Source organism: Mytilus galloprovincialis, chromosome 14 (assembly GCF_965363235.1).
Source record: "Mytilus galloprovincialis chromosome 14, xbMytGall1.hap1.1, whole genome shotgun sequence".
NCBI lineage: Eukaryota > Metazoa > Mollusca > Bivalvia > Mytilida > Mytilidae > Mytilus > Mytilus galloprovincialis.
The window spans coordinates 5001310-5016661 of record NC_134851.1 but is presented as its reverse complement, the minus strand read 5'-3'; the positions used below and the strand labels follow the sequence as shown (position 1 = coordinate 5016661).

Below are 15352 nucleotides of genomic sequence, written 5' to 3'. Positions count from 1 at the left end.
CTTGATTTTTTAATTTTCAAAGCCTACCAAAAACAAAGATTTAAAAAAAAAGCAAATTCATACCGATATATCACATATACAGAAACGTGGGGAGAAATACGTTTCATTGTCCAGGCATGCTTCATTAAGTTGTTTTCGAACATATTTTTCAGACCGTGTCTCTGTTTATAATTTGTTTTGGATTTAGTCAAATTTTCAAAACTTTCCAACAAGTCAAGAATAGAAAAAAGATAAAGTTCATATCAATATACATGATATATCATATATACGAGAACATGGTGAAAAATATCTTTAATTGGCAATGCATGCTGCATTAAGTTGTTTTCATACATACGTTGTAGACCGTGTCTAATTTTTTTTAAATGTTTTGGATAAAGTCAAATATTCAAACCTGCCAATAAGTCAAAAATATGAAAAAATAAATTAAAATCATTATACATGATATATCATATATACAGAAACGTGGGGGAAAATACGTTTTATTGTCCAGGCATGCTGCATTAAGTTGTAAATTTGTTTTGGATACTTTTTTAAAAGGTAAATTTTCAAAACCGATGAATAAGCCAAGATTACAAAGTAAAATAAGATCATTATATCGTATATATGGATCCTCGTTCGAATTTTTTTTCATTGATTATACATGCTGCATTAATTGTTTTCAATCATATTTTTCAGACCGTGTCTACGTTTTTAAAAAATTGTTTTCGCAATTTAAAGTCACATTTTCAAAACAAGCCTGGATTAGAAACGTAAAATCATTTCATTGTTACATATATACGGAAAACGTGTATGTTTTAATTTGTTTTGGATATTTAAAAGTCAAATTTTCATAACCTGCCAATTAGTCAAGATAAGAAAATTTAAATCATATCTGGACTATTATTTATTGTATACATTTGTAATATTCCCAGATCATATCATTATATCATATATAAGGAAACTCGATAGAAAAAATATGTTTTGTCTATACATGCCGCATTAATTGTTTTCGAACATATTTTGCAGACCATGACTCCGTTTTTTTGGGGGTTTTTTTTTTTTTGGATAAAATCAAATTTACAAAACCTATCAACAATAAACCAAGAATAAAAAAAGAAAATTCCTATCATTATACAAGTTATATCATATTTACGAAAACGTGCTGACATATTTTTTTCTATTGTCTATGCATATAGCATTAATTGTTTTCAAACATATTTTGTAAACCGCGTCTCCATTTTTTTTAATTTGTTTTGGATAAAGTCATATTTTCCAAACTTACCAACATGTATAGATTGGAAATAGTTAAATCATTATCATTATATCGTATATATGGAAACGTGTGGAAAACTATTTGTTATTGACTATTCATGCTGCATTATTTGTTTTCGAACATCTATTGTAGGTAGTGTATGTATGTTTATGCCCCCGCGACAAAATGTAAAGGGGCATAACAATCTATCCCTGTCCGTTCGTCCTTCCGGATAAGAATAAAATGTTTGTCCGGCTATCTCCTCCTACAGTTTTGTAGGTACAACTGTATAATTTTGTAGGATGTTTCTTACACATAATGCATGTGTGCAGGGACAGCAGAAAAAAATCCTTATAGCATATACAGAGACAGAAAAGAAATATCTTCTGCGTGTATATGTTGGGTACAAGTTATCATTTTGTACAAATTATAATTTGTACAAAAATATTGTACAAATTATAATTTGTATTTTGACATTGTACAAATTGTAATTTGTATAAAAAGTGCTTGTACAAATTACAATTTGTACAAAAATGGACAAAAATTCACTCATAATTTGTACAATAATTTATCATATGGATTTTGGGGAAAAAAGGCAATGATACACATTATTGAATTGCTGTCAACTGACATATTGACTTCATAAAACTTAACGGAAAACAGTTCAGACAATCCAAACTTTAAAAACACCATAAAACTTATGCAGAACAGACAGACGGACTTTTATTGTTATAAGAAAATTAGTTGGTGTAGTTTTATAAAATTATCAGACCCAATGGCATTGAACCTTCCTTCAATCTTTTCACAAACAAAAGTGAAGCAGAATAAGCCATGTAAATCCAATCTTTTGATGAACCAATTACAAATATAAATCTTCACTTGTTTAAAGAAAGATTTGACTGTTTTCATGGACTTTTTGAAATAACGAATAAATGGCAAAAAATCTTTCGAGATCCTTTTCACGACCATCCAAATGCTGTACACGATCTTTCACGATCCAAAATATCCAACTTTTACAAATAATACCGTTTTGCAAAGTTTCTGAATAAAAAAAATCATCAAAATAACGATAAAAACTAATCAAGCAGTTCTATTGAATGATATTTTTAAGTTTATGTATTAAAATTTGAAAAAAATAATTTATTTACCTTTTTTTCTCTAAAAAATTTAAAAGATCAATCTGTGTTTTGTAGTTGTGTAAAAACGGTGTATTTTGTTAATAATTAAGGTTTAATGTGTGGATCTATCGTGTGAATCAATGCATTTTTCACCAAAATTCATATTTAAAACTGTTGTACTAGTTATAAGTGAATTTTGGTTAAATTTTGTACAAATTGTAATTTGTACAGGCACGTTTTGTACAAACTGTAATTTGTACAGGCACGTTTTGTACAAATTGTAATTTGTACAGGCACGTTTTGTACAGATTGTAATTTGTACAAAGTAAAAATACAAATTATAATTTGGACAATATTTTTGTACAAATTATGATTTGTACAAAATGATAACTTGTACACAACATATATATATTTCAAAATATTATCTAACTTAATCCTTAAAAAAAGAAGATGAGCCTGTTTAACACATATAACCACAAAATACATACCAAAGAAAAAATGACCTCAAAATAAAACATCGAGATACCGTATACTCTTACACAATATTTGTCAAAGACTTCAAAGCAATAATTTGAACAGTTATATTTCAATTGTGTGATTTATAAGGTACTTACACCAAGATAGGTTAATTAAATGATCAAATTTTACATTCATAATTAATTTTTTTTCAAAGGCTTTTCCGTGATTAAAAAGGCGTTAGCTGTCAGATTCATGTTCACCGATTTGACTCAAATTCGCATATCTGATTTGAAATATACTAAAACGTTTCTCAAAAGTACAAAAGGTCCAAAAGATCAACAATCAACAATGCATGGATCCGTCGTAATGTCGCGATGGCTTATATAATATGTACAATGTACTGATTTTGGTTTTTATGCAATTTTAGAATATAAATACTCATTGCTATGTTCGATTGTTAAATGTCATATTTTCTACAACAGTTCAAGATTTTAAAAAAAAAGAGTTGAATGACCCCGACCTCGACATTATTTACTTTCCCTTTCAATTGGGCACATTGTTCGAAAGAGAAACGCACGGAAAGAAAGATGTCAAATGGAAGGACTCGGTTTTGAAAATGTGCATGACTCTGTTTTGTGCTAAATTTTATCGAAGCAGGAACCGGTTTTGTCAGAGAACAATGCAGACATGGTTTTTGAAATCTGACGTACAACCAGCGCTATAAAGTCATATGATACTCAGTCGAATTTATCCAAAAAAAAGCTTCAGTATGTTTAATATACTAAATGCTTTGTTGAAATCTTAGCTAATGTCTCTCTAGTTTTAAATAAATGAGTTTTAAGGACGCTGATGATGTGAGGGGAAACTGAGGATCCACAAAAAATACTAGTACATATGTATTCAATTTAGTAATCAACGAACCCATTCGAGGCGGCAGGTATGCTCGACACTTTTTGATAGGCTGGGATTGTCTGTTTTCAACCCGAAAGTCGGTGGTTGTTTCCTTTATTTACCAAAACTGACTGCCATGCACGTAATAGCCAAAAGAGCTGAAAGTGGAATTAAACACAATATAAATAATATATCAATGTATATAGGGGGTCTCATTGGGGGTTCTGATCCCGGATCCCGCTTACTGTTTCGTCAGTTTCCTGTATCCCGCTTACACTATGTACGTAAGCAATTCTCATTTTTTTGTAATTTTCCGTGTCCCGCTAGACTTCATTTCCCGTTTTCACGGCACGCATACAAAATTCGGCAATCCAGTGTCACGCTTAGACCCTAATGAGACCCACTATATAACTAGACTGCAGTTCTTTTTATTAATACTATTCATTTTGACTTTAACGCCATATGGCCTACATGTATCTAATAGTTTGTGCATATTTAAAGCTGTTTCCCAACCAATTTAATTTCTTTTCAATTGGAGCTATAAATACATTATTTTAGTAGCTGCACCATGTTTTGCAAGATGTTGTTAGGTTTTGATATATGTTGTTAAATGATTCAGTTGTCGTTGGTGTTCTCTATTATCCATTTTATGATGATGCATTTCATTTTGCACTAAATGAGAACATTATATTGAGATAATTTTATGTTAAATAAGGGTAACTAAGTAAGCTGCCTGATAGGTGTTTTATAAGCATGCAAACGATGTTAGCAGTGCTATACGTTCACACGATTTTACGTCCCCATCATTTCAGAAAAGGTTTTTGTCGTAAAATACTTCTGGCAGTCATTTTTTTCTTTTTAGCTCTGCTTGTCCGCAGGCCAAGCCGTTGAGCTTTTAATTATGATTTATTGATGAACCTGACTGTGATGAAACATGACTACAAATTAAACAAATAAAAACAATAAGGGTAAAAAGCAATTTTTCTATATATCTTTATTTCTCAACAAACCAAATTACAATGGTATAGAGATACACACAATAAATATTACATAATGTATATATACAGACATACAGAAATTATACAAAGCAAGAGGGAGGCAAATATCATATATTACGGTATACATATTAAACTAAATGGTATCAAGTACATGAATTACCCAGGAGAGCCTAGATACATTTTTATAAGTCTTATAAATTTGTGCAAGTTGTTAAGATCAGAAAGATTTTTACTATTTATCTACCGGTATCTTGAAAACCGTAATAGAGAAAATCTGACAGGAGGAAAATGTTATTACTCTCAAATAACGAATTTTACCTTTTTTTTTTATTACAAATGTCTTTTATCATGCAAGAAAATTGTAATAGGTGAACAGAAACATTAAATAGCAAAAAAAGACATGCAAGACAAGATCCGAAGTCAACATGATCAAATTCGTCAGTCAACACCTTAAGCTTCTAGAAGTAATTTCACAATGAGACGATTAATAATTTTTCTTTATTTTCAATTTTTGCCAATTTATCTTGAAAACTATAAATGATAGACAGAGGCGGTTTTAGAGGGGGGCAGGGGTTCTCCCTTTTTGGAAAAAAAATTGGTTGCTTATATAGGGAATCACTCAAGCGTCATTTCGGGGCCTTCTATAGCTGACTATCCGGTATGGGCTTTGCTTATTGACTAATGATGACTGAAGTTTTCTGCTAGTAGAGTTATTTTGCTTTAATGATGATCAAAACTAAACAGTGGTCATTCTTAAAGACAGTGGTCATGTTGAAAGTGTTAAAGATAAAGGTTTTACTAAAAGCATTACAGAAACATAACAATTTTTAAGGTCAATGACAATGTGGTCAAGATCAGATAAGTCATGTCAGACAGACATACATACATGTGTATGTACCTTACAATTCTTTAAACACCGAATAAAGTTGACTTATTCCATATGTTAATTAAAAAAAACAAGACTAAAACACAAACTCAAACTCGACCAATGAACCATGAAAATGAGGTCAAGGTCAGATTATACCTGCAAGCCAGATATGTACACCTTACAATCATTCCATTGTGTTAAGGGTCAGATGGAGCCTGCCTCTGATGGCAGTATTTTCTCGCAGTTTTGTAGACCCATTGTTGGCCTTGAGCTGTTTCCTGCTCTTTGGTAGAGTTGTTGTCTCTTTGGCACTTTTCATTTTTCCATTCTCAATTTCATGTACACCTTACAATCCATACACCAAATATAGCAGACCTCTTGCTTCTTCTTATAGTACAGACAAAAACCACAAAAACTAAACATTGCCCAATTAATATGACAATGAGGTTAAGGTCAGATGAAACCTGTTAGACTGACATGTACCAATAACAATTACGAGCCATTCCCCAGTTTTGTGCCAGTATAAAACAGTTCCTATTTTTCTGACATTGACCTATAGAAAGTGAGGTCACGGTCAGAAAAACCAAACCAAAAGACAAGTATGCCTTACAATCCCATACACCAAATAGAGTTGACAAACTGCCAATAGTTTCTAACAAACTAAATTAACAAGACAAATTTAACATTGACCATTGAACCATGAAAATGAGGTAAAGGTCAGATGAACCATGCCAGACAGATATGTACACTTAACAACAATATATCATGCATTAATTATAGTTGACCTACTTCTTATAGTATCTAAGAAACAAACTAACTAAAATATGGTCGGGTTGTTGTCGCTTTGACATATTCCCCATTTCCTTTCTCAATTTTAACCAATGAAAATTTAACATTAACCACTGAACCATGAAAATGAGGTCATGGTCAGATGATACCTTCCAGTAGAACATATATACACCTTACAATCACTGGATACACCAATTATAGTTTAAAAGCGACGGATCATAACATAAAAATCTTAATCTGAGCAATAAACCATGAAAATGAGGTCAAGGTCAAATAAAAGCTGCTAGACTGACATTTACATCATAAAATATTTCCATACACTAAATATAGTTGATCTATTTCATATAGTATTAGAAAAAATACAAAAAGGCAAAAACTTTTACCACTGAACCATAAAAATTAGGTCAAGTTCAGATGACACCTGTCAATTGGACATGTACACCTTACAATCATTCCTTATACCAAATACAGTAGACCTATTGCTTATAGTATCTGAGATATGGAATTGTCTTTGAAAGTTAACCTTGTTCATTGATCCATGAAATGAGGTTGAGGTCAAGTGAAAACTGTCTGATGGGCATGAGGTTCTTGCAAGGTACATATTTATGAAATATAGTTACTATTACTCATTATAAAAAAGAAATTAATATTTCAGAAAATCTCAACTTTTTTTCAAGTAGTCTCTGAACCATGAAAATTAGGTCAAGGACAATGGACATATGACAGATGGAAACTTCATAACATAAGGCATCTATAAAATATACAAAGTATGAAGTATCCAGGTCCTCCATCTTCTAAAATATAAAGAAGTCATCTAACACTGCTGCCAGATCACTATCCCTGTGTCGAGCTTTTCCATGACAGTAGTCACAGGCTCTTGGAAATTTCCTTACAATGCTTATACCATTGCATACTTTACATATGTGGTACCCAATAAACCTACACAAAACTGGACTATGCTGAAATTTCCTAGTCAATGAACCATGATAAGGTAGTAGGCCAAATAATCAGATAATCAAGAAAAAGAAGATTGTTTTTTATTTAAAGTTGCTGGACCATTACATAGAGGGCAGCATGTAAAACTAGAGCCTCTCAAGAGCCTGTGTCGCTTACCTTGGTCTATGTGCATATTAACAATGGACACAGATAAATTCATGACAAAATGGTGTTTTGGTGATGGTGATGTGTTTGTAGATCGTTCTTTACTGAACATTCTTGTTGCTACAATTATCTCTATCTATAATGAACTTGGCCCAGTAATTACAGTGGAAAATATTTCCTAAAAATTAACAAAAATTAACAAAAATTTATGAAAATTGTTAACAATTGATTATAAAGGACAATAACTCCTTAAGGGGTCAATTGACAATTTTGGTCATGTTGACTTATTTGTAGATCTTATTTTGCTTAACATTATTACTCTTTACAGTTTATCTCTATCTATAATAATATTCAAGATAATAACCAAAAACAGCAAAATTTCCTTAAAATTATCAATTTAGGGGCAGCAACCCAACAACAGGTTGTCCGATTCATCTGAAAATTTCAGGGCAGATAGATTTTCACTTGATGAACAGTTTTACCCCTGTCAGATTTGCTCTAAATGCTTTGGTTTCAGAGATATAAGCCAAAATCTACATTTCACCCCTATGTTCTATTTTTAGCCATGGCGGCCATCTTGGTTGGTTGGCGGGGTCATGCCACACATTTTTAAAACTAGATACCCCAATGATGATTGTGGCCAAGTTTGGTTTAATTTGGCCCAGTAGTTTCAGAGGAGAAGATTTTTGGATGACGACGCCGGACGCCAAGTGATGGGAAAAGCTCACTTGGCCCTTTGGGCCAGGTGAGCTAAAAAAAAATACTCAAACTTTACAGAAAATATCATTGTACCAGTTATATCATAAGAAGTTTCTATCAAACTAACTAAAGCAGAAACCTTAACATTGAAAATTGCTAATTAATTCAGTCACTGGAATATGACCTAGGAGGCAACCCTTGTAATAGTCATCAATCTGATACTAATACAACTTCATAGACAATATCATTGATCTATCATATGTTGTTACTATCAAACTGATAAGTTAATGCTGCCGCCGAAAAAAGCAACACCTATAGAAAACAACTGCATATCAGAAGTCATCATAAGTGAGTGATCTTACACTTAAAACTGATGTAATCATAATCTTTAACATGTAAGCTATGCAAAACTTTTAAAGTCAACAGACCATATTAACTGAGGGCAAGGCAAGATAATCTGCATGAAAGAGGTGCACATACAACTGCATACTTAACATAATTGACCTCCTACTAGTTGTTTCACTAAACTGACCTTATCTTAATTTAAAACATTGTTGATTCCAATGCAAGAAACAGCACACCCAAGTCTTTTGGATTTTGTTGAGCCTTGACAATAACATTTCTGTGTCATTTGGTCTCTTGTGGAGAGTTGTATCATTAACAATCATATCACATCCTCTTATTTTTATATTTTTACATTAATTTAAGTTTTTCTGTATGAACAATAAAATGAGCTAAGGTTTCTTGTTGAAGTCCTCACAAGAATTCCCAATTGTCCATTAACCCACAGAATTTGCATTTTAAAAACTCATATATATTTTCATGAGACGAATAAACAAATATAATGGTACAAATTAAATAGGAATAATTTATTAGATCCTTATCATCTATACATTGTCTATATATTTTCTTCCTCTTTTCTAGAATTCCATCTTCTTATCTGAAATGCAACAAAACAGTTATTAATAAAACTAAAATATACTGCAGTAATAACATACACATCAACAAAACTGTATATCATAGGCCTAGGTTAAGTCTATCTCAGCACATTGTTGTAAAATTGAAAAGTGGGTGGTAAAGTGTTTGTTTGTTCAGGAATTATTGCATGTATTTAATATTGCGATTAGGAAAATAGAAAAAAATGTAAAATTCATTATACCTTTTCAGGACAATCTACACACAGATATATGTATCAGTTATCGGAATGCAATTTCTAATTATTGCAATACACATCTAATTGCATTATTCGCAATAATAAAAACTTTGCAATAACTTTTGAATATATCGTCACTAGTCAGAAATGTTTTAATTCACTGCAAAATACTCATGACGCATTTTTGACATAAGCAGTAAAATCTTCTCTTTAATATAAGTATCAGACAAGGAACAGCATATGTAGTGTCAAACATCACCTGTAATTCAGTGGTTGTTTGTTTATGTGTTACATTTTTGTTTTTCATTCATTTTTTTGTACATAAATAAGGCCATAAGTTTTCTCATTTGAATTGTTTTACATTGTCATATTGGGGCATTTTATAGCTGACTAAGCGGTATGGGCTTTGCTCATTGTTGAAGGCTGTACAGTGACCTATAGTTGTTAATTTCTGAGTCATTTTGGTCTCTTGTGGAGAGTTGTGTCATTGACAAACATACCACATCTTCTTATTTATATATAAAGTTATTTTTGTGTTTTAAATTTTTTGCTGTGTTCATTTTTCCAATTTCAGAGCTATGCACAATAAATATAAGAAGATGTGGTATGAATGCCAATTAGACAACTCTCCATCCAAGTCATGATTTGTGAAAGTAAACCATTATAGGTCAAAGTATGACCTTCCACACTGACCTTGCATGTATATAGACAGTGAAACATACACAAAGAATAAATTGTGTTATTAAATGTCTTCCAACAACTAGAGGCTCTCAAGAGCCTGCGTCGCTCACCTGTTACTATATTTACTGATGTTGGCCATCTTGGTTGGCAGGCAGGGTCATTAGACACTTTTTTAAAATAGATACCCTAGTAATGATTGTGGCCAAGTTTGGTTAAATTTGGCCCATAGTTTTAGAAAAGAAGATTTTTGTACAAGTTACAAAAATGATGAAAAGTTGTTCAATACTGTGGATTCATTTATTTTCGTGGGTATTAATTTTCGTGGATTGCTAAAAACTTTCATATTCGTGGATATTTGATTTCGTGGTTTTGCCAATCTCTCTATATAAGGCCTATTATAAATATGTTATTCGTTGAACATTTGAATTCGTGGTTCACCTGAATCCACGAAACCCACGAAAATTGGTATCCAACGAATAAAAATGAATCCACAGTATTGACTATAAAAGACAATAACTCCTTAAGGAGTTCTCTGACAATTTTGGTCATGTTGACTTATTTGTAGATCTTACTTTGCTGAACATTATTGCTGTTTACAGTTTATCTCTATCTATAATAGTATTCAAGATAATAACCAAAAACTGCAAAATTTCCTTAAAATTACTAATTCAGGGGCAGCAACCCAACAACCAGTTGTCTGATCCATCTGAAAATTTCAGGGCAGATAGATCTTGACCAGATAAACAATTAAATCCTGTCAGATTTGCTCTAAATGCTCTGGTTTTTGAGTTATAAGCCAAAAACTGCATTTTACCCCTATGTTCTATTTTTAGCCGTGGCGGCCATCTTGGTTGGATGGCCGGGTCATCGGACACATTTTTTTTAACTAGATACCCCAAAGATGATTGTGGCCAAGTTGGTTTAAATTTGGCAAAGTAGTTTCAGAGGAGAAGATTTTTGTAAAAGATTACTAAGATTTACGAAAAATGGTTCAAAATTGACTATAAAGGGCAATAACTCCTAAAGGGGTCAACTGACCATTTCAGTCATGTTGACTTATTTGTAAATCTTACTTTGCAGAACATTATTGCTGTCTACAGTTTATCTCTATCTATAGTAATATTCAAGATAATAACCAAAAACAGCAAAATTTCCTTAAAATTACCAATTCAGGGGCAGCAACCCAACAAAAGGTTGTCCGATTCATCTGAAAATTTCAGGGCAGATAGATCTTGACCTGATAATTAATTTAACCCCCATGTCAGATTTGCTCTAAATGCTTTGGTTTTTGAGTTATTAGCCAAAAACTGCATTTTACCCCTGTGTTCTATTTTTAGCCGTGGCGGCCATCTTGATTTGATGGCCAGGTCATCAAACACATTTTTTAAACTAGATACCCCAAGGATGATTGTGGCCAAGTTTGGTTAAATTTGGCTTAGTAGTTTCAGAGGAGAAGATTTTTGTAAAAGTTTACGGACGACGGACGCCAAGTGATGAGAAAAGCTCACTTGACCTTTCAGGTCAGGTGAGCTAAAAAGAGACACATGAAAAGTTTTCTGATGTACTAACCACTTTCCTCCAGTTTCTTTCCTTTCCAGGAATTTTCTAGAGATGTTAAAAACTTTTCAAACACAACCATACTGCCAGCTAGAGAAGTCTTCTTATAGTCTGTAATTATATTAAGATGGCCTTTCAACTCTATTTTATTTATAATGGTTGAAGATAACCTAAGGCTAAAATTGTCCAGTGAATCATTTTCCATGTTTAATGCTTTATTATTATGTGGCAAAATTATGATTCTAATATGACTCTTTTTTGTAAAGAAAGCCATACATTTGAATTTCAACAAGAATGTGTCCCAGTACACGGATGCCCATCTGCACTATCATTTTCTATGTTCAGTGGACCGTGAAAATGGGGGAAAATCTCTAATTTGGCATTAAAATTAGAAAGATCATATTATAGGGAAGATGTGTACTAGTTTCAAGTTGATTAAACTTCAACTTCATCAAAAACTAACTGGACCAAAAACTTTAACCTGAAGCGGGACAGATGGACGAACAAACAAACAGACGAACGAGCAACAGACGGACAGACCGAAAACATAATGCCCATAAATGGGGCATAGTAAAACATAGTATGCAATGCAAGCCATTGAGGTGACAATTATAATTTCAACTTCAGTTGTATTTTGAACAATGCCAGAGATCAAACTGGACATAATCCCATTAGTTTTGGTAATGCACGCTAGGATGTTAATTAATATCAATCTCAAAGTAAGTTCAGACATTCCAACTTGAATCTGGAATTTCCCTCAATAGCCAATAAAACAATAGAAAATAGTTTCCATTCCTTTGTCTGACATATTTTTTTTCATAAATTTTCATACTTTGAAAAAAATTCCTTATGAACATTTCTATATTAAATGGGAGGTAACTCTACTGCATTTATGGTCAGAATTTTTGGGATAGCTTTTATTTTCAATTATAGTGCTGTATATATATTTCAATAAGTCAATAATTTTTTTTCTGAGATGCCTACAGAAAGAGAACCACCAAAATTTTGCAAAAGACCAACACAATTTTGGTAGTTTTCAATAGAAATTATATTAAGGACCAGCAGGAAAATAAGGTTTCTATATCTGACAATTTCTGTATGTTTAGTACAACAACATGTTTTCTATGATGGCAACAGAATTAGCATTTAATTTCAAGTAATTTGAAAAAATCATACACCTTTTAGTCTAATATCAGAAATTGTTTGCCTCAAATTTCATTGTTGGACTTTTGCTTTTAATGTTTTTTATCATTTTAAAAATGTTAAGCAAACAATCTTCTCTATGAAATTTTACCTTTAATCTTTTTACCGTCCTCATCTTTCGATTCTGTTGTGTTAAGTTCTTCTATTATTGCACTGTAACAAATAATCATTATAAATACTTATGTCACTATTACTTCAAAAGAAAGTTACAATGTTAATAATGATTTCTTTTCCTTTCTCATGAAATTCTACACTTAAGTGTTTTAAAAATAATTGGAAATTGGCCATCTTTATACAAAACTCCACAAAAATAGTATCTCAGAAAACAGTTAAACAAATTGTTACCCTTAAATACAGCAATCACACCACTACAGATGAAGGAAAATTAAGGCCCATATTTTGTTTTAATAACATGAAGTTTTTGAGAACCACTTACAACTTTCTCAAAACATAAGAAAATGCATAAAACAGAGAAATATAAACTAATTTAAGAATTAATAGTCATGACATTATAATTATGCCATAATATGAGAATTTCTAACGAAAATGAAGAAAAATGCTGATTTTATGAGTTTCCATCTATATTTTTAGAGTGAAATTATTGGGCTAATGGCAACAGCAAAATAACAAAACATTTTGTTATGGTGCATCCAAAATAAACCGAAGTTATTTTTAACACCAAACAGGAAGTATAAAGAAATCATACAAAACATACTAACTTCATCATGGTTTGTTTGCAAAGCACCTATCAGCTAAGTTATTTTTGGCAAATTTTATATAATGTTTGATATTTTTAATTTTTACACTAAATTTGGGCCCTACTATAGGTGTAATACCACCAAATCATGGTACGTCACATCCGGTTGTATACGAAAGTAGGTCGAAAAAAATATTCCCTTGAATTTGACAGTTGTAGGTTATTAATCCTACATTTTATTGCAGTAAAACCATTTCTGTGTCATAAACATATGTCTTGGGTATTTCAAAACACCATTATTTTTTATTTGGGATTTCTATAGAAAATTTTGTAATCTTGAAGTTATATGGTGACTAAACCTTGTACACAGATAAAATAAGGGGAGAAATTTGATTGGTTAACTTCCAATGATGGTTATTTTCTTATATGCAATGAAATGTTATGTGAATTTTTTTCTATAGAACTGGACAGGATAAAACTTTACTCATGCCAAGTATTTCTTTATTTGAAACAAGGATAAATTCTGCACATTTTTTTGAAAAGTGCAAATTTAACAAAGACTAATAGGGGAAAATCAATGGTGGTATTACACCTATTATGGGAAGCTGTACGTGCACCTTTGACTTTGTGAGTAATCTCATGTGTTAAAATTTCTTGCTATTTAAGTGAAATAGTTCAAAAAATGAAATATTCTGAGTGGATTGAGTCTTCAAAACACATTTTATGAGAAAATTGTCTTGAAATAGCACTCTACCATGAATATTCAGTTGACAGAACTAAAAGGGGGGGGGCTTTTTCTCCTTATTTCTTCTATTCTGCTATGATAGAACATTTTCCTAGGAAATACTTAAATAAATATATAGTTATATGTAGATGAAATTATTTTTAATGCCATAACAACAAATTATGTACTTAAAGAGAAGCCTTTTATGTCTCTCTTTCTCTCTTTGTAATTTAATTTTTACGTAAGGACTTATTGAAACCTCCTTGGAGACAGTAAACTTTTATATGGATTGTTCATTCTGCTAAAATGCTTCAATTACTCATTTCTTATAACATTTCTACCATAACTGAGTGAAAGTTACCCCATTATTTTTATTTATTTGCCTGAAAAGTTGAAATTTTGAGGAAATGAGAGGTATAAATTGACCAAAAGAGACCTTATAAGGAAAACAAAAAGGTCCATTAGTGGTATTTATCTTCCTTAAATCATCTTGTGTATCATATTTAACTGTTTGTAGGCAGATAAGATAAATATTTGATCATTTATTGGTCCACACTCTATTCTATCTTGATGCGGCTTGGTTTGGATTTGTTGAAGAAATTTTGCTCGAAACGCTGTAGATGTCGTCGTTCATTATACTAGATTTTTCTCAAACTATTGAACTGATTATGACAAAACTTAATAGAAATGCTTGAAATAACCAGTATTACAAAGGGAAAAAGTTACATTCAGTTTATTGAACAAAAATGTCTTCTTTAATATATATTAATAAAATTTCATCTTTTCACTGTTGGACTGGCCATGGCCAAAAACGACAAGTCCCTGGACTTGCCTTCAAAAATCTTTAAAAATAGATACTGAAGACATTACCTTATAGTTGGAACTTTGAATGGATCAAAACTGTCAATGTTATCTGGATCTATTGGAACACATACACGTCCTGTAATTATAAACAGTAAAATAATTAATCCTGTAACTATAAACAGTAAAATAATTAATCCTGTAATTATAAACAGTAAAATCATTAATCCTGTAATTATAAACAGTAAAATCATTAATCCTGTAATTATAAACAGTAAAATCATTAATCCTGTAATTATAAACAGTAAAATCATTATTACTGGGATTCAAAACCATGAGGCCCAGGAAAGGGTTAACAGAATAATTTTAATAACATACAGTA

The 15352-nt window shown here is 31.5% G+C and overlaps 1 protein-coding gene across 1 annotated transcript in view; it reads right to left on the bottom strand.

The window, feature by feature from the left end:
* Positions 1 to 9004: 9004 nt before the first annotated feature.
* Positions 9005 to 15352, bottom strand: part of LOC143058827 (DNA primase small subunit-like) — a 34068-nt gene continuing 27720 nt past the window's right edge. The window contains exons 10-13 of the mRNA XM_076232305.1: positions 15040 to 15109; positions 12840 to 12901; positions 11558 to 11656; positions 9005 to 9094 (exon numbers count right to left, since the gene is read on the bottom strand). Of these exons, the coding sequence (XP_076088420.1) occupies positions 9075 to 9094; positions 11558 to 11656; positions 12840 to 12901; positions 15040 to 15109 (251 nt within the window). The 3' untranslated portion in view covers positions 9005 to 9074. The remainder of the gene's footprint in view (positions 9095 to 11557; positions 11657 to 12839; positions 12902 to 15039; positions 15110 to 15352) is intronic.